At 44.3% G+C, this 21,201-nt stretch overlaps 1 protein-coding gene across 1 annotated transcript in view; it reads right to left on the reverse strand.

Annotated features, from left to right (window-relative positions):
- Positions 1 to 8,208, reverse strand: part of FOXO3 (forkhead box O3) — a 69,169-nt gene extending 60,961 nt beyond the window's left edge. Inside the window, exon 1 of the mRNA XM_085306960.1 lies at positions 7,785 to 8,208. Coding sequence (XP_085163086.1) covers positions 7,785 to 8,208 — 424 coding nt within the window. The remainder of the gene's footprint in view (positions 1 to 7,784) is intronic.
- Between the last annotated feature and the right edge of the window lie 12,993 nt (positions 8,209 to 21,201).

Here is a 21,201-nt window from a genome sequence, read left to right on the forward strand (position 1 = left end):
TTTGCTAGGGGGGAAAAAAAACAAAAAACAAAAAAACAGGATAAGAGGATGCCCCAGCACTCAGCACTTCAAGGCTCCTTTCACTGCTTCATAAACTGGCAAATCCCCACAGGTAAATGGCCAATCTGGAGCTTGGTGTCAATCTCCAGATAACTATTTTCAGCCTATGGAGYGGAAGAAGTTAGGCAGAAGTCTCTGAAACATGACATATTTGTCTCTCATCACATCACCTGGTACTTCGGTGCAGTATATAACCCCCCTGACTTTTGAAGCAGCTGTGAAAGCTGAAAAATGTGAAGTTCCACCATCACCACACACACTGCTGACACACACACCACACGCACACAGAGTCACAAACACATACGCTCCATACCTGCCAAATACAACTGACATTTTCTAGTGYACACGGATGGTGGTGGAACTAGTGCTTCATTAATGGAACAACAAATAGGATTTTAGAGAATTCCATTTATTCTAAAAAGCTTAGAATGTCCGTAATAGAAAAAAAAAAATAGCAAGCAATACTTGCATAAGTGATATTAAGAACASTAAAGRACTAATAGAATAAATAAAGACCTGAACAGTATATTTTTCAGGGAGGACAGGAGGAGTCCAACTTATTTAGATTATCTAAGAGAAGACTGACCGGTGACCTGATCATATGTACCTTCACTAGCAGAGGACCTCTGATAGCAGGCATCTGTCAAAGTGAGCACGCAATAATGGAATATGAAACGGTATCTTGACAAATTCAGAGTGGAAAAGCAGCACCAAAATTCTTTTAAGAAAAGGTAATTAACCACTGGAAAAACTTCCAAGAGCTACAACTCTTTATCATCTCAAGTCTTTAAATCAAGAGTGGATGCCTTTAATGTACCCTCAAGCTCAGCCAGAATGTATGTGCTTGATGCAGCAATTATTAGATGAAATCCAATGTCCTGTATGTCACACAGATGGCAGACAATGAGCATAATGGGTTTCTCCAGCTTTAAAATCTATTAATTGTACTCTCTATGTGCTAGGAACTGAATTACATTTTGTAGCTAGCAAAACCTATACAAGCATTATCACATTTCTGCAGAACACAAGCCAAAAAAGAAACAGTTTAGAAGTCACAAAGCATCACAAAAGATGGCCTCCTTTTGTACTTTAATACAAAAGTGCACTAATTATTAAAAAAAAATSCACTTATAAAACCCATCTAGACCTMACGYCATTTCTCAACACATTCTTTGGTAACACACAATACTTTTAATAACACTTGGTGGTTAAAAAGTACCATCAATAATTATCACAAAATGTGTTCACCTATTTTTGGAACACGAATGGAAAAAAGGAATAAAAGGAGGAGAATTCAAATCCACCACCTGGATCTTAATTGATAAGAGGTGCTCTCTTTACTCCAGCGTGCAGAAAAAATTCTTGAAGAACGAGGTACTTTGATTTAGAACAACAGCTTCCATTAATAGCACTAGCAGACACTGGCAGTTAATTTACTCCTCACAAGAACATATCCTACCTTCTGACAAGCCTGGATGAGGGTCTCGTAGTACTAGGTGCTATATAAACACAGACTACTGACAAATGCTCTCTCTGCGTCAACCAGCTTATTTACAGTGAGCCGTGTCTTTCCCACGTCTTGAGAAATACAGGTAGGTGAGACAAATGTACTCTGCAGAAGCTGCAATGACACTTTGCATCGCTCTAAAGTCTCTCCCTTCCCCTTTAGCAGACAGTCATCTCCCATCTCTTCCCGCTAAGGCCAAACTGTACGTGCTTACTTACGTTTGTGACTTGATTAATCAAGGCTGCTGCTATATAAAATGAAGTAGCTACGGCTCCATCGTATTTCTACATTAATGTCACTTCACTTAATGTGATCTCTTTATTATACTCAATCATTAGGCATAGTTTTCAAATTTGCAGCAAATTATTAATAGCAAGAATTTTCTGGCGATTTTCTTTTTCTATCAAGAAAACAGGGGAAAAAAGGACTGTTCTGTCTTTTTTTGAGAACAGTCTTTTTCTTAAGTAATAAAAAGGATCATATGACAATAGTTTTGCAGTGTATCGTGCAAGCTCTGTTGGAGTCACTCCAATTTCTATACAAGCACTGCCATTTTGACAACAAAGCCGCCTTATTGAAGCAGGCAGGCTTCATCTTAATTCTGGCACTACTGAATGGAGAGTACACACTAGCCAGGGAACAATGAACCAAGAAAAGAGTTACAAATCTTTAGTGACAACTGCACGCAAAGAAAGAGAAGATGCATTATGATAGCATTGTTTGCGGCGCTCCTTCAGAAGGCCACTCGCAAACAACGGTTACTTTTTGCACAGAAAACTGAAAGCTCTCTCCAGTTTTTGCACGTGGATCTTCTGACCCCCATCACCACCCCAGTGCCGCCCTCCGTTCCTCCAGTAAGCAGCCTCCGGGCTGGCTCTGCTCCACAGAAAAAGGTGAAGGGGAAAAGGTCCCGCCTTCCTCCTGCTTTCCCTCTCCTCTTTTCCTCACCTGTCAGGCTTGTTATTTCGAGCCCCCAGTGCTGTTTGCATGTTTAAGGCACGTGCACCTGGACTACTGTGTTGTCCTGTGGGGAAAAAATATTTGGCTTCACTCTCTGTAGTCCCTAACTCACATGGGGACACAAGCTGAAAGTCCTCCCGTGGTATGTTTTGATGTATCGTTATGTACAGCTGTAGAAATACACACTAAAGTACGCAGGTGATGAATTATAATGTTCAATGCAGCACGCGTTRAATCCCCTACAGAACAGGTTAAAAAAGAAGAAAAAGAAAAGCTGTCTCCTACCTATTGTTTCCTTCCAATATATTTTCCAAGTGGGAGCAGAAGAAAACAATATAAATCCACAAAGGGAAAAAAGGGAAGATTTTGAGGTGGCAGGGACAAGCTATCCACCCCTTTTCCACAGTAGCGCTTCTCACATTGCTATGTGTGACATTATTTAGGTGAATATATACCCCTAGGCATCCAGGGTTGATTATTGCAGGCCAGTTCTCCTTTGCAGCAAAGCTTTTTCACTTTGCTTTAGTTTGCTTGGAAGAGAGACTCAGACTGTCTGCACGGGAGCAAAGCAAATTTTTTCCCTCTGGGAATCAAGACAATTTTATCAGTGTTCGTAGTAGTTCTTGAAAACACAGTAATATGTATTTATCCTGACCAAGGATGACTACAGCTCTTCACACTACTTACCTATTGGTAGGGTAAATGCAAGGACACATATACACCCATACATACATGCATACTCATAYGAAGATAGGACAAAACCTTGTGAAACCTGAGAAACAGGCCAGCTCAGTCCATGAGCTTCAATGTAATGAGCTTTTTAAAACCTTTCAGGTATTTATTCTGGCAAATATAACCTGATAATACAGGTACTTGTAATATAAATCAAGTACAGGTGTGTGCATGCTTTTTTAATTAAAGCAATTACAATCTTTTAAATATTTGAATGTAAAGCTTTGCTTGGTAATCCTGGTAAGAAGTTCAGCAATATACTAGCTTCAAAGACTCCTGAGAGAAACACAAACTCATCACAAAATGCTAGGCATTTAGGGAAAGATTTTCAAGGGCAGAAGAAGCAGTTTTTTGTTCATATCCTACTAATAGCCGATGGGAGCTGAAGAAACCAACTCTTCTAGTACATTTGAAAGTCTTCTCATTACCATTCAAACGGAAATGCTGGAAAGCATGAGTGACTTTAAATTAAAAGGCAGTTAAATTAAAGCCATATCTGTCACACCTGGTTTCAAAAACCTCCTAATTCCAATTCTGATTTATACACAAATGTTCCAGGAAAAGGGGGGATGGCAGGTCAAAAGCAGCACTAGTACTGTTCACAGGCCCACATGTATGAGATGGGAAAGAGAAAAAAAATGGCGTTTTCTTGTCTTTATTAATAAAACAGCTTTAAATTTTCACCCAGCAAAAGAATAATTAAATTTTCTCCATTAAATTGCAACATCTTGGCAGCAAATGCAGAGCACAAGTTTAATCTTTCTAGACTTAAGTCTGCAGGCTTGGATGGTGTGAATGAAAATACATTATGGGAGTTTTCCCTCTCTCAGAGTAATTGGCTGGGAGGGAGACGAAGCAAGGTAGGGAGCTAATGAGCAGATTTGGTCAGGTCGGCTATTTTGCTGTCAGGTGAGGAGGACACAGCTTCTGGTTATCTGACAAAATGAGCAACCTGTTCAGGTCCCTTCTGGGACTGGGAACCTGCGTCCACTGCCTGCAATAACTGCTTCTCACTTCCCCCGATCTGAATTACTGGGAAAAATTAAAGGCACTGAAAGTTGGGGAATTTTCTTCTGAGAATATTAGAGAGGGTCAAAGAACTAAAAAAAAAAAAAATCCATCCAGCCAGAGGTCTTGGACAAGCCCCTGGAGCTTGAGCGGATGTGTTTGGAMGTGCAGCCCGGGCAGGGGGATGCCCTGCTGTATCGCTAGAACGATGGGCACAGCGAGAAAACAGCAGACGCAGCCCATGCCTAACAGGTCCTCCCACCCAAAACRAATTACAAAACACGGTATAGAAGGTATCGGGGAGCGCAATGATCACCAGTCTGCTAACAGAGGCAAAGGTTGTCTACTTTCAAAAAGCTGCTAATGCAACTATATAAAGATCTTAACTCTCCRCTGAACACTTCGCTTGAATACCACAACTGAAGGTGGCTGGAGCACATCAGCTGGGGTTCATTGCTCTGTCTAATCAGACCTGGGACTCCCAGGGCTTAGACACCTGTAAGCACAGGTGGTGCCTGCTGCTAGAGCCACAGACACCAAAAAGAGAGTTGATGTCTCCAGCAGCCCTCGGGAACCCTGCAGACCCTGCAGGACCCTGCCTTTGAATCTCTGAACATACATCAGTACCAAGATGATTTGGGTCCAAAGACTCTGACTGTTCTGGGAAAAATCTCTAACCAGCTTTCGTCTCAACTATGTTAACCTTGTTGGAGGAAAAATAACAGTTATCCAAAGAGTCAACCACAAATCTTAACTAAGAAAAGCTGGCACTCATGTCACTGACCACAGAAGATGCCAGATGCTTCACTTTTAGAAATAAACAAAAAAAGACTGTGCTTTTGGTAAGAAAAATCTGCTAAATTGCTCCCCAATATTTTTAAACAAAGTCCTAAGAGACACAACTGAGTGGTAAGTATAAGCACTTCTTTCCCACTGTGTTCAACACATTCAAACTCCTGAGCAATCTCTCTGATAAAATATACCAGATCTAAGACTCAAATCTACTCTGCTACTTGTTATTCCTAAAAACCAAAAATAAAGAACACCTTGCTGATTTGTGGTAACAGAGAGAAGAGGGTTCAGGGCACAGCATTACAAATACCATCCTTCAAATACAGGAATATGGAGGCAACTGCTGAGGAGTGAGCCTGTGCTGTCYCTCATTCAGATGAGAGATTTGTGATTGAGAAATGCAACGCAATGCAAACAGATTCAGCAGAGAGAATTTGTATACTCTGATTTATCAGATGGGTTTATCAGGTGTTTTAAGATGAAGTTAGAATAACCAAATTAACAACACAAAGGAAAGAAAGAAATTTTGGGGGGTGGGYGATCATTTTGTTAAAGTATCATGGAAGGTACAAATATCCTTCTAGAATGGCAATGCTGGAAAATGCCTTCATATGATTCACAAATTCCAGAAAGAGAAGAAGAAAAATAAATAAATAAATAAAAGCTGTAAATAAGGAGATATTCAGAAGTGGCCACTTTATTAAAAGGAGCTTTAAAAAGTTCAAGAACCAGCTCTTTTAAATCTTCTGCTTTGGCCTGCAGTTTCAGTGTAATAAATTCAGTCCAACTAAAGGGAAATTAACATATATTTAGAAAGAGATGCTAGGGAAAAAGATGAGCCTCTTTATGCTTCCCAAGTGAGGGGAGGTCACTCTCTAAAACAATGTAAAATATGGTATTAATTTTAGTTGGCTTGTCATAGCATACTAAATGTCTGAGYTACGTTCCAGTAACATGTCAGACAGACTGAAAGCAATAATAATAACAGCCAAACTCCCAAATGTTTTTCTTCTTGAGCGTAGAGGCTACCAGTGCAGAGAAGCAGGCCACGGAGCTTTTCAACGCTAGAYGAGCTAGCTTTTGTGTTGCCTTAATTTGACTTTCGTTCACATACGAAAAGGTCTTGCTTGACTGCAGAACTGCCGCGAGTCCAGGACGATGTCCTTTCATCCCCGAGACGTATGCCCAGCAGAGACCTAAGAGCAGCTTTAGAGCTGCTAACGGCGGCTACCGTGTGTTGTGTGAATGCCACCTTAAGTTCCCATCTTCAGAATAAGTTAGTTCCAGGAAAGCGTGTAATTTCCTGGCCCGGATTTGTTTAAACTCTCCCTGAACTGACTCTGATAGAACAACTGTCACGCGAAAGCAACAGTTTGTAAAATGACGCCTGAACATGGTAACTTAAAAAAATATTTTCTCAATATATCCCTTTTATTGTTTGGAAAAGTTATTCACACTCTTCCTTAAGACTGTGGAAAAAAAACAGAATTATAGTCTAAAATTAATATCATCATTATGACATTAGCTTAATTTTCATTCCCTCTTTTCTGAATCAGAAGGCACACAAGATCATCCCGCATTAAATCAAACACATATGGAATATTAGGTACATGTAAGAATTGCCTGGCATGATCCAGCTCCTGTATTTGAATAAAATCAGAACGACAAGTATGCAATTACAAATTTAATTTCTCCTTTTCCTACTTAGAATCCAAATAACTCATGTCAGGCTGTAAACTGTGACCACCATGCACCATGAGCTAAAGAAACAACCGAATACGAAAATAATCACTAGAGATAAAGAATGGGCAGAGGTTACTATGGAGCAAATACAACTAACCACCAAGAACTATCTAAAATAAGCAAAGGATTTAAAAAAAATGGTCTCAATTCCACTTAATTAGATGTGAATTCTGAAATGATTTCGATGGAAGAGGAATCATTTCACCYAGTACACACCGATATAATAATCGATACGTCTTCATTCTGCTATGCAGAAGCAGTTCCTGTCCAAAAAAGTGATGCAAAGATAACAGCAAGCTAGCACTACAGAGCAGAGGAAAATTATAGGAAAATGATGCACAAGAGACCAGGTCCCAGTATGCATGTCTGTTCTGAACAGAGCTATGACCCAGAATGATWTTTTTTTTTAATATTGCAAAGGCGATGTTTGCTTTTTTTATCCTGCCTGGATACTGGAATAAAAGGAGCCTTTTGGTGACTTGGCTCTGGGAGGATAAACCAGTCACAGCCTGCTCAGTAGTAGCATCTTCATATTGAAACGCCTTAGACAGAGACCACTGGTAAAAGCTCCTTTCTGAGAATGAAAATGTCTCTCCAAGTAGTCGAAAGATTATGTTCAGAAGAGGGAAAGGAGCATGGCTGCCCCAAGGGAGAATGCTACAGTGAACAGGGCACACGCTACGACTAGTTTCTCTCACGTCAAAAAAAAAAGAGAAATCAGCATTGCCAAATAAAATAACAAATTTCCTCAAACTCAAAACCTCCTAATGAACAGAAGCACAGAACAGGAGATTTACGGTTGAAAATGGCATAGATTGCACCCAAATAAATCACCCCGGCTCTACGGTTACTCGGTCAGTAGGTGCTCAGAAAAGGCAGCTAACGAAAGCAGGAGAACCAGCCGGCTGCGAGCAAAGACGGCCTCCCACGAGCAGGTGGTACGTGCCACCCAACGCCGAAAACTACGTCAGCACACACCTACGGCAGCAGGTATCACTTTCTGTCCCCGAAGCCAAGCGGCGCCGCGCAGCTCCCGCCTGCACAGCGAGCCGCGAGGGCCGAGAAGTGGCACTGCACCAAGGTGGTGGGCAGAGGAGAAGATCCAACAGCAAGTCCTGTGGGATCAGATCAGCAGCAGTGAGGCTTTGCTGGTCTTGCAGGAAAAACGCCAGGCCCCGGCGAGAGAAGGGCGGCCAGGGTAAGCCGCCGTGCCCACGTCGAGCAGAACTCCCACGGCCCTTCGCTAAGGCCCGCTGCAAGGGTGGGTTTCGTTCAGCTCTCCTCCACGCCGCCCCCGGGCTTCGCAGGCGCCCGTGGCCGTCTGGCGAGGTGTGTGCGGCCGGGAGAGCCGCCTGCGCCCTCCCACCTGAGGGAGCATATCTATAAATCACGCGCTGCGAGAACATGTAAACATCCTTCGTCTTCAAATGGCCTGGTGTGATCACCCTGTGTGAGACRACGTTTGCAAGATCACGTACGCGGCTGCCTCTGAACCTTTGAATTTAAATTTTGCTGGCCTGGCATGCAAAGAAAAAAAAAATCAGAAAACCTCCAGAAATGTAGTCTCCAAATGAAACTGCTTGCACAACATTGAGTAGGCTAGAWGAAGGGAAGAACATCTTTATTTTCTTGTGTCTTGGAGAATATTGAACAATCTTAATTGCTTGACATATTACAGATAATAATGAAGGATCTGAATTGACTATCCATTTGTGAAGGCACAGCACTAATTCCAGATGYGCTCTTGGGATGAAAATAATAAAATAAATAAAATACTAACTGGAAGAACCACAGAAAGGTGAAGATGGGAAGACAGGACAACTGTACACCAGCACTGTAAAGAAATACTTATTTCTAAAGGAAAAGGTTTGCTTTCCTGAGATGGCTGCAGAAAAAGAGGCACAAAATTCCTAAAAGACAGGCTGTTTTGATACTATTAATACATTAGATGGAAAACAATTTAATTTCTTTTTGCCAAAGGTCATGGGAGTATCTACATCTTGGCTAGCATTAAAATATTTAAAAAACAATTCAGTCCCATCTCTTGCTGTTCATTCCTTTAAATGAGAGTTTGAGGTATGAGAGCCTCATTCCAACAGCCATAAATGTATGCAGCCGTAAATGTATGCAGCCAAGCTATTTGGTTAAATTATCACATACATTTACAATCTTCCTTTTATGGCATCAGCCTAGGCTCTAGCCCCTGACTTGGATGTCTCCCTGGGGAAAAGGGGGAATCCTGAGAAAGATGGGAAGTCCCATGCTGGATCTCCCAAAAGGCTGGGAAAGTCCTGATGGAAACGGCATTCACGTTCTCAGCGTCCACCTCTGACTCCACCACATGCAAAGCAGCGTGTTATTTCACACGCTAGATCTCAGACACTCCTGAGCTCTGGATTCGCAGCGTAGCCTTGAAGAAAGCACAACGGTGAGAAACCGGTGGTGCCTTTTCCAGCACTGCAAACGYGGCAAATAGGAAAGGTTGTCCTGGCAGCCCAGGGGTGCCTTCTCACACAAGACGGAAACAGCAGCCACTAATTATTATTTTGCCATTGTAAATCTTCTGGTATCGACCTGGTATTATTTTCACATTAGATTAAGCTGCTTGTTTTAAAGACAGAAGGACACAAGTTCACCGAGGTGAGCAGTAAGGGCAAGGCAAAACATTTTCTTCGCTTCAGTACACAGAAACAACATTTGGAGAAAAAACTCAGCTTCACAAGAAACCGCGCCAAGAGTTCACCAATCCAAGGATTTCTGGGGGGACACATGGAGAGGCTGCCTCCTTCACTCCCAAAGGCCTGGTTATCATCTCCCTTTTACAATCCATCGCCCCTTCCAGCAACGGCTGGACTTTCTGTTTTCGCAAGCAATGCCCCTCGCCTCGCTAGAGCTAAGCCCGCACACCATGCTCGAAGCAGCGGCAGTTTGCTGAGGCCCCAAAATTGGCCAACAGGGCTATCCAGGAGGTGGCAAGCAAGGGAAAAAAGCATCTAAGCGAAGGATAATTGAGCCTTATAGTCGATATAATTAATTTTATACACCGCTGCTGCTGAGCAGAACAGGAGGGTGCAGAGCAGAAGGGAGCATATACTGGCCCCTTGGACACCCCTGTTTGCAGCCGGGAAGTTTGTTTGCAATAGTGTGCAGGAAAGTAAAGCACACGCCAACCCACTCCTCCCTGCTGCTGCTCCGGGCACACGGGAGGAGACCCCGTCCAAGGGCAGCCACAGCTGCACACATCCATCCCAGCCAGAGCTGCTGCACCTGGGCAGAAACGCCCCGGAGCCACAGCCGCTGCTCCAAAGCAGGAGAAAAGTCTCTTATCTAAGGCAGCATCTCCTGGGTAGAGGTATGCAATAAAAACAGGGTGGTAACTGTAAATAGCCTGGATCTTTTTGGCTATGCAGAGCCCTTTTGGAGCCATAAGGCAAGGCACGGCTGCTGCCTCCAGGGACCTGCARTCTAACTTGGACAGATAGCAACACGGGGTGTCACATGCACACACACAAACGTGGGCAGAGCTACAAATGCCAGGAGTGAYGGGGAAAACATCACATTTAAGGATTAAAAAAGAAAAAACAAAAAATTCTTTCCTCTGCACAATCATTAGGGGTTTTTGAGTCCATTCAGCCATGACATTTTCACGCAAGCTTTGTTTAGGTAAATAAATTGCTTTTAATAAACTTTGTGAGACCTCTCAAGCCATTTGTTAAATGTAGGTTAATTGCAGAACATAGAGGTGACAGTTTTACTGAGAACCTTCTCCTTCGAGGAAGCTTTTTCACTTGCTGCTAAAAAAAAAAAAACAATTTGCACTTCATACCGAGCCTGTCTTAAAAAAATACTACCTTGTCTGCATCCCCTCTTTCTGCAGCACAGGAGCACAGGCACTACACTGTGATTCTTTCAGAATCAAATCTCAATAACTGAAGCAGTAAGTGCTAAAATTTGATATCTAACACCCAAAATGGTTTATATATTCACTGACAAAATAAGCGCAGCTACCTTTTCCAACCAAACCTAACCAAGTGTGGCCTGCATTGCACTGGGCCAACCCCTGGGTCTTCAGACCGAGGCACAACCCGAGTCCTCAGATACAGCATCAACCACTCTTGAAACTTCTAGAAAGCACAAGCATTCAGACTCCCTGAGGAGCAGCTTTTTGCCTTTTCACTATTAAAAAAAAAARRARRAAAAAAAAAACACTTCAGTACACTGAAGCCGTATTCGATAATATACTGAACTCCACGCAAGTGCAATCACCAGSCTCACATCTAAGCTCTCAGAAAACATTCTCAGCGGTGGTTCTAATTTTTCTCCCCCTGCTGTATTTATTTCTAAAAAGGCAAAAAAAATCAAAGTTTGCCCCTCTGTGGCTCCACCCTGCCGCGTTGCACAGACTTTAGGACTCGAGTAGTATTTAGGAAGAGCTGGGAAAGCGCCAGATTAAACAAAGCGGGATTCGGGACGGAGAGCAGCCAGCCGAGCCCGGGTTGCCGCGCTGACCTATATTAACTGCCTGGCAGCTGAGCAGAGCTAAAATCAGCCCGCCAACGCGGGGCCGGGGAGGCAGCCGGCTCAGACCTACGGGCAACCGGCCAGCGCGGCCCAGCTCACGTCGGGTTCCCGTATTTTTGGAGGCGAAGGAGGACGACGTAGCGACAGGACGGGTACTGGGGAAGAGCCTCTCGCTCTCAGCACCCCAGATCACCCCCCCACCATCACCACCACCAAAGTCGGCTTCTGGTTACCGTCTGAGAGCTGCTAAAAGGGCCTCTGTAAAACGAGTCAGCTGTTTTAATCCCGTTTCAAGTGGATTGTGCTGAGATCCCAAGGTGGGAAAAGCTTTAGCAATCAGATAGGCAGGCACGTACCCTGAACGCAAAACTCGGCACCGGCAGCCCTAGGCGGCACCCGCAGAGGAGCAAAGCCAAGGAGCGAGCGGAGCTACCCGCTCCGTTCCTAGAAATGATCCAGCCAGATTGGACGTAATGCAAGCGGGCAGGACCACAAGTGGCTTGTCTTTGCTCCCTATGTTTTATGAATAAGTATTTCAGCTCCTGAACCCTTGATCTCTCTCCCATAAAATGCTATTGCAAAAGCCAAGTCCTATTTTCCACCCACATGGAGAAGTATTTGCTACCCTTTCAGGTCCTTAAATAAACACACACACTTATTCAGCAGCTTTCTCCCTGACCCCCTTTGGGCTAATGATTTTTTTTTCCAACTGTGCTTAAGTTTCTTCTTTTTAGACTTTTAATTTCTGATATTGCGTTATTTTCTTYGCCTGGGCCTGGAGGGCAGCAGACAGCTTCAGAACCTGCAGCAAACCCTTGAGCAAATATGACCATTTCTGCTTACAACCATATTACCGTATGYTGGGGGGGGGAATGAGATTTTTGCTCCTGCAGAGCAGATGAGAAGTGAATGAGAAATTAGACTACAGACAAGCTATTGACTAATGAAGAAAAGTCTCAAGCCCTCTTAAAATACCGCAAATAGCAGACAGGGGAAGGAAGGCCTGAATGGGATGTTTCAAAAATGMTGAATGTGTAATAAATAAGTGTTCGTTTCAAAAATGCTCTTCAAGCTGTTATGTATGAATATTTTCTTGAAAATTAAGAAAGACAAATAAAAAGCCCTTGTCCTAGACAGAGCTTTTGGCTCATGCAACACTGCTCCGKTGACACCGGCTACATGATACGCTGTCCCAGACTGTGCTGTTGTGTCCTGGTGCATCGGTTCCAGAGAACCAGTACAGCTGTCTCTCCACTTGACTTTTTTCCCTTTATTTTTTTAAGTGATCGAGAATTCCCGTGCAATAAATACTTTGGAGCGTGCGTTGTAGCTCAGTTGCTGTGGTACGCACCRCGTATCCCCCGTGCAGGCTAACTTCATGACAGCATCCTGCTTTTTAGGCACGCTTCCCTTCCCCACCGTGGGCGCCTTTGGAAAAAAACAGCCCTCTCTCGGAGGCTCAAAGCTGTCACGATTAAGCTTWAATGGCAGCCACGTTATTGACTGTYGTTATCCCCTTAGGCCGCCGGGATTACTGCTTTCACTGACCATTATCAGCGCTGGCTCGCGAGCTGCTGCGCTGCTTTAAATGGCATCTCCCTGCGATCCCCAGCGAACTGAGCGGGTCCCGCCAAACGGCCTCAGCAGCGGCCGACAAATCCCAGCAGCGAAACGCAAGCGACTTCCCTCCGCGGCAACGCGGCAACCGAAACAGGCGCGACAAGTGCGCTCCCGCGGGGACACGGCCCTCAGCTCCCAGGCGAACGCCTCGCGCTGCGACCCCGACCGGGACGGTTTCCTTTCCCAGCTCTGGCCGTTCTTTGCCGGCCGCAGACCCGCCAAGCGCTGCTCTCTACAGGGCAGGGGGGAAAGTCAGAGCTATCGMGGACACTCTCCACTGCTTCAGGAAGGTGGCAGAGGACGACAGAGACCACGAAGGCATCTCATCCTATGTTTTGGGCAAACTTTCAGAAAACACACTGTAGTTTCCTTCAAAAAAAAGGGAGGGGGAAAGTAAGATAAAAATCCTTTTCTTCTGCAAAGAAGAAAATCTTTTTCTTTCTGTTTCCCAAAGGACAGACTTGCTGTGCCCCCTCCCTCTCCCACAAAAAAACGAGCAAACAACAACCCCACAACCCTGACATCTCTCCCGAGCACCTTGGTTTCATTTTAACAACGAAATATATTAGCAGAACATTCAGCACCAGTTGCAAAATCTCTCGCTGAAGCCTGCAAGCTACGTACTTGTTCAACCAGATTCATGTTACTATCTTTTACCTTTCCCTTCACTGTGGCAAGAGCAACAATTTAATTAGATGTGGGGGGGGAGCGCCCGTATTATTTATAACTGTAGCACGAGGCATTATTTTTAGCTGAGCAAGCTCTTAAGGAGGAAGTAATGCCCAGACCGATTTTCATGTACAACTTCCTGAATTCGCGATTCAGACCCGAATTTCATGCACGAGTTTAATTTTGGTTTTGAACCGTTTGACCTCAGCGTGCTAGCAGGCGTCGCTGGGGTTTCAGCGCCCGMGGCTTCGCCGCTCCCGAGTCGCGCAGATGTAAAACCCAACAGGTGCCTCAGCCGCAAAGCCTGCAAGGCTTCGGGGAGCACGGCCCCCGCCGGCCAAGCGCCGAAATAAAGCTGCCAGCTTCTTCTGGCTCTTGGGGGAAGGCAGGGGCTCTAGCGACGGGCGTTACTGCACGGAGAGGAGCGGGCCGTATCCCGTCACTGGGACGCGATGTGCGTAAACGAACGCCCAAGTCACAGGCTGTTCTGCGCTGCGAAGCGGCGATAAGGCCAGCACGGTTCGGATCAGAGTTCCACGGTCTGCAGGGATTTTTTTTTTTTTTTAATCCTAAACTGTATTTGACTTTACTGACAAGTATTTCAGTGCAGCTGCTATTCTCAGGTTCTCCTAAAATACACACAGTAGGTACTGTACTATTACACATATAAACATCTACCTTCCTACCGCAGCTATTTATAATTAAAATAACTTTTCTCCATTTCTGATTTCATTTCCTCTCTCTGGGCCCCATTCTCCATTGCACAGGAGATGCTTTCAAAACTGGACCTAGAACCAACCTTTAACATGAAATAATGATATTAAATTTTAGCCTAGTTAGAAGTTCAGAATTTAATGTCCAATATCCCTAATGGGTGACCTACGAGGCCTTTTTTTTTTAAATGGGATTTGATTCCTGTTTGCTGTTTCATGATTTATAAAGATATAAAAAAAAAAAGAAGACAGAAAGTCAGCAATGGGTTCGAACGGGGGTCSCTGTCATTTGCTATCATCAGAGTTGGTTCTGGCGTTATCACTTGACTTGCTGGATCTCACACAGGACTTGCCTACTCAGAAGACCTGACCCAGCTGCTGCCATCATAGCCAAGAACGGTGCAGTCCCACTACAGCTACCCCTCGCAGTGGCACATCTCACACCAGCTGAAAACTAATGCCTTGGGGAAACCAATTCCTCGGGGTAAGGGCTAAGGGTTGCCCTCGCCTAGCTCTCAGAAAGGTTGACGTCCTTTTGAGGTGCTTTAGAGGCCTGATGCTTGCCCCTGATCATCTGGTTACTCAACCAACATTAACAAATAACACACACGCCGCGGTGAAGGCTCCTTCCTGCCCGACAGGCTAGGACCTCACGTTCTCAGTGTACAGCTTCTTTGTACCGAACCTAACATTTCCGAGAAATCTGTCTGCAGACAGCTGTACTTTATACAGTACCAACAGCTGCAAGCACAACAGGGATTTGTGGGGGTTCATCCCCAGCAGTTAAATGGAAGCGAAGACGACAGCTACCGATCCTCCTGAGGTGATCCCRGATTTGGGGGAAATGACGGTGAACCCCCAGGCTCAGTCATCCGGTGACACACCTCCAAGTGCGGCRGGAGGAAGCTCACCCCCCGCACGCCTGGACACCAACGTTCAGTTCCTGAGGCTGCGCTGCARCGCACCCCAGCAGATCCCGGCCCCGCTATAAGCCGCAGCGCTGCAGTTAGGGCCTCCAGCAGAGCGTTTCAGGAGCCCTGCAGCCTCTCTGCTCTGYCCCCTGCACGGACCGGCTGAAGGCTTGCCCTTCATTGACCAGTCCTTAAAATCAGCTCCCCAACTAAATTATCACTGGGAGATGAGAACAAGCTCCGTTTGGTTCAGAGTGAACGCAAAGTACTCAAGGAAAGCTGTCCATTGCCAGGATTATTCCTAGGCTTGGATTCCACTGCCACCAGTTCACAACTATGGAAAAACATTATTTACCTGGTCCRTTCCTCAGACACGACCTAAACACGGGCCTAGCCCCACTGGGCTAGGGACAGTGCAACTTTGCAATCCCAAGGAGCACATTCTTCTCCATCGTYTGTAGGACAGCTATCTTTCTTCTGCGGTTGAGTCCAACAAAACAGTGGGATACCTGGGTACATACACACCCTGAACCTGCCCCTGCCTTACAAAATTTGGTAGTTTTTCTAAACAGCAGGTGTTTCACAGGACCTCTAGTCTCCTTTCTCCTTGTTTTCAAATTCCCTCTATCACTAAGGATTTTGCATGAGAGGACTTTAYAGAGAAACATGTCTTTTAGAATGGAATTCATTAAATTTATTGATGGGACAATGTAACTAAACAGAGAAAACACTGGAGACAGGAAGTGAAATTTGTGACCAGATTATTCCAGATGCCCCTRTATGTCAATAAATCAGTAAATACTATGTCACTGCTTGTCTGCACTGTCTGTTGTGCTTCCTCCAAAGCCCACTGCTGGAGACATGATGCTGGTGCTCCTCCTGGCGCTCAACTTCTCAAGCACCGAAGGTAGAGTAGGGTACAATTCAAATGCAACCCATTTAAAATGACTGCTAGATTTGGAGTCAGAGGAAGTCCTCCTCCTTTCCCCAGCTCCAAGTTCAGACTGACAAGCTGTTGGAAGCCTGTTGGAAGACTTTTTGTCCTGATTTCTGGCATAGGGTCATCTGGACATTTTATTTAACAGATAAAACAGATTGCCCTGCCACTGGCATTGCCTTCAGTTTTGCCTGTTCTTTGCACACTGTACATTTGTGTTGTGGTTTCTGTCTTTTAACAGCAAGACTTTGGTTTGTTCTAAGGTGATGGGAAGTGTTTTGCCCTGGGTGCTGGATGGTGGTCACACAGGCAGATTTCTGTGCATCCTTGGGACAAAATGTTCATCACACACTTGTCCCTTGCTGCCAGGGACTGGGCTTAGTGACGTAGGTGACCATTCTGGACCCACCTACTTCAAGGTCTATTAAGAGCTCTTTACAGGAGAGAGAGGTGGACATATATGGCAAAAATAAGCTACCAATATGCTGGAACCTCAAGTCATGTGTTTTCCTTTGAATTTTTTCCACTGACTTTTCACGCACCTTTCTTAATGAAAGAACAACTGGTTTAAAACATGGRTGCTTACATCCAACAAAACTCTGATGGCCTAATCTCAACCTACAACATGTTAACTCAAGGTTATTACCTCTCCTACATGCTTTCTGTCTAGTTATACCYTACACACTCCAAAACATACAAAAAGCCAAACAAAAAACACAAAGGGCACTGGAAAAGCCTTGACACAGTCAAGACAGGACAGGTCTTCTGATTTCACTTTTAATCTCTTTACTTTTCTGTTTCCTCAGATACCAGGTGACGTGTAAAGGTTCTCATAACTACAAAGGCTCATATTTTTTAACTGGAGTAACCTTCCATACATGATGTGCTGTATGGAAAATAAAAGTCACTTCAGCTCCTCCACCCTCCACAAACTCATATGAACACTACCTCAGCTACCAGTCAGCATGCTGCAGTAATCAGACTGTTTTTAAATCCACAAACCAACTCCCAGCATGTATTGTTGCATAAATACTTATCTGCAGTTTAAATATGTATCTGATTTTTTTTTAAGTGTGCACGCTGCAAAAGAAAGCAGTTTTAACATTACACAGCTCTCTCCAGTAGAATTCCTGGATCCTTCAATATTACATTGCTGACAGCAATGGGTACCAGGCAGAAATATTCCATCAAGTCAGTACTACAGCTCGGTAAAACTGTAAATGATTACAGAATAACGCCCAGCAATCAAAGAACAAAATGTGTGTTGTAGATTAATCACTTTCCAAGACTGGAAAGGAAAAGATAGGATTGAGAGATAAATCTGGCTGCAGTGTTTATGCAAGCGTATCATGCTTCTTAGTACTGAATGTCCCAGAACTTTCAGAGGAAGTAAACAATGTTCTCTATGTGTGTGTGTGTGTGTGTGCGCGTGCGCGCGTGTGTGTGCGCGCGCCTGCACGCGCAACCCTAAATGTGACAGCTTGTGAAGCATGCCTAACTTTCAGTTATGAAACACTAAACTTCAGAAGTCTCCCAGTTGTTGGCTATCTTGCTACTGCCCAGGAAAATTGAAAACAAAGACCAGTTAGCTACTGCCCACATTTCTCTTGGGCATTTCAAATTGTTCTTAAAAATTCTACAGACGTGCCCACAGACTCCTCAGCTCCTTTCCCCACATTGCAGAAACTGCCGTAGCATACCGGGGACTAGAAGGCAAACACTGTAAGTACTTCTTGTTGGAGTTACTTCTGGAGGCACACTAAGGCAACCTACATTTTCAGCGTCCCTCTAGCATACACACGCTGCTTTTGGCTGCTTAAGCAATGCCAGGTTTCATGCATTCCTCAYTTTTTGTGTAAACATATTTACATTTGTAACTCCTCACTGGCTTAATACGACATAGACATTTTGAGGAAAATCCTACTGGCACTGGAATTAAATGCAACACTCTGACAGTCAATTACACACTAAGTAAACAACAGACCTTCTGAATTATGGGGGCTGCATTTCCACAGAGGGTTTCCAGTGACTTCAGTAGCCACGCAAGCAAGAGCTAACATAAACACTGCTTCAGCTTCATAGGCCCGTGAAAATACTGCACTACACCGGAACAAAAATTAAAAAGTAAACCAGGGGAGCAGCTCTAAGACTGACTCTTGATCTTTCAGACCAAAACAGGCAGCTCAAAACTTGAGTCAGTGAAGTCGGGTCACAGCGCGCTCATTTGTCACCTGCGATGAAGCACATGCAAAATCTGTTAGGTCATAAATTAAGAGCGTCTGAGCGCATTGCATAACACCCGCGCTGTGTCGCRTGGCCGTCATCGGCCCAGGGGAGGCCAACGACCTGCATTTAGACCATGGGCTGCGGGTGAAAACTGACAGGTTCACCGGGAAACCTGTCTGCAAAAGCTTGGAAGAGGCTTTAACTACACTACCTTGAGTCATGCAGGTGCCGAGTCCCCTTAGGGACTGTGGTTCATGCCCCTATTACCAAAGGGAAAAAAAAATCAGCTGCCACTGACTGCTTTGGAGAAGATTTGGGCATCATTTAGCGACTCCATATTTGTGGATRACAATACTATAGTAAATGTGTATTTCCATACACAAGCTGATAATATTTTTCTGAAAACATTAAGTGATAAGCACTGCAACAGTGCCGCACATAGGGAAAATACTTTACAGAAACTGATTATTTAAGTTTCCTCCTCACTGCAAATATCTGGCTCTGCATTAAAACCAATTAACAATAATCTGCTAATAATAAGACTGTGATGTAGTTGCAAGATTCCCCTAAAGCAAAATCCTGCCAATGCTAGTAATTGATCCAGCAACGTGCACTAGCTCAATGGCACAGGCGTCTCCAACTCTTGGAAACATTACATCCAGTCTAATTCCTCCCCCAAGGTCACAACCACTCAGAAAATCCCAGTACATCACAACCCARAGATCTGTGACTTAAACAGCTGTTATCAATAGCTGTTGGGAAACTGAAGCACAGTATCTGAAACATATCAGCCACTACCAGCAAACCTCTTGATCTGCTGAGCTACCAAAATAGCTTGGAGAGCAGTAACAGATACTAAAATACAGATTTTGCTCGCAACAGAGGGGAAAGGGTGTGCCAGGTTTGCCTTTGCACTACCTGTGGCAACGTGTGTTTGCAAGTACTTTACTGGGACGGAAAGAAGATGGGCTGCTCTGTTGCCTGATTAAAGTTCCCTTGTGATGAAGTTCAAAACAAGGGAGTTGTAAACTGCATGTTCTGTGCCTGAGCTGTTTATAAAGTTAATATAAGTTTATTCATACCATTAAACGACTTGATCCAAGCCAAGTCTGTAAGAAGCCTTCTACCAACTATAACCGAAGCTAAGCCAGGCCTAGTGAAAGAAGCAAAGGTGTCCTGCACCCAGAACCTGGGATGTGCTTCCACGTCCCAAGGCACCACCTTGCAGTTTTACACACCAAACTGGTATGAGTTTCTCGGTCTAATCCTGACCTCAAAAAATTACGCTTAGTTTTCCATCTAGATTTGGAGGTATTTCCCAGAATCATTAAAGACAAAGCTTGGTATCAACAGCAGAGGCGGAAGATACAATAAAACTAGGGAGCTATGTAAGGAAAAGGCATGTACTGGCAGATGCAGAATATATTTTATGGACTGTATACTTTGATAACTTATATCTTATCAATGAGGAACCTGTAAAGTCTCCTTTCTTCTCATCAATGGGGAAGGAAAGAAACCCAGCCCCTCACTATGGAAATCAGAACAATTATGGCACTTATAATTAAATATAGCACAACCTTTTAAGGAGGTGGTGTTTAATTTCTCCTCTAATTTTGGTGGAGTATCAAAGGCAATTAGCCAACAGTGCAGGTCACTGAACTAGCACACACTGATGAAGCAATCAATGAGGCGCTTAGTAGGTGTTAAAATGGGTGATGAGCTTATTTTGACCTTGCATTCTGTCAGGAAAACTTTGCCCGTTCTGGTGCAAAAACATAGCAGATCACTTGCAACCCAAAGCACAGCCACCACTCATTCAACCAGATGGGAAGCAGCCTTCAACCTTGCAGCTGCCACCGGGAAGAGGGAGTGAAGGAGGTTAAGCATTGCTAACATACTTCCACCTGCCACAAAGCAGGGAAAGAAACAGGATTCCACGATTTTTGGATCACTATTTTAAAGACTGCTTAGTAGCACCCTGAACAGTATCATCTCAGAAAATGTTCACTCTCTGGTTAGGGCCACATCAATAYAGAGATTGAAGTCTCTCAATTTAAGGCAGGGTCCTCCACTTGCTTACAGGAATGAGCAGTTTGCCCAGTATCGACAGAGTGAATGGGACTATCCGAATGACTAAAGACTTGCACACCAACAGCACCATGACTACTTACCCAAGGGAGGATTACTGAAATAAATAAACAATGTTGTAAGTTATAGGTGGTGCTGTTWGCCCCACCTATCCCTCATATTGTCCAACACTTCCTATTATAAAACTCTGTTCCCAGTTGCTAATAGCTTTGCAAACTTGAATTGAAACTGGGATTAGTAGCCTGGGATAGGCAAGACACTGGATATAGGAAGTCCTGGGGCAGGATGAGCACAGATGAGCAAGCAGGGAAAGGCACGTTACTTGACTCAGGGCTGAGTGAGCGCGGCGTAAAACAAATGTAGCACCGGGCCCCCATGATGATCCGTGGGAATGAAGGGAAACGGTGACCATGCTGTGAAGCATCCAGCCCAACCAGAAGCCTGGTGGGGGGAGAGTGTGTGTGAGCCTGTTACTAATGACAGCATCATCATGAGCAGCAGGAGCAACTTCACGTTTTAGAGGCAGGTTTAATTCTGACATTTTGTACTTCCTGAGCACTTGGCTTTTATATCAAAACATATTTTTCAGGGTAGATTTTGGTATAAGTACATTCTTCTTTGATACTTCTGCTTGGTATTTCACTGAACAGTGAGAACTATCCACAGAGATACAGCAACAGCCTGAATTTATTGGTCAAGCCATGCAAGATCCAA

The sequence above is a fragment of the Rhea americana genome, unplaced genomic scaffold (assembly GCF_003343005.1).
Source record: "Rhea americana isolate MKP2758 unplaced genomic scaffold, rheAme1 scaffold_25, whole genome shotgun sequence".
Classification (NCBI taxonomy): Eukaryota; Metazoa; Chordata; class Aves; order Rheiformes; family Rheidae; genus Rhea; species Rhea americana.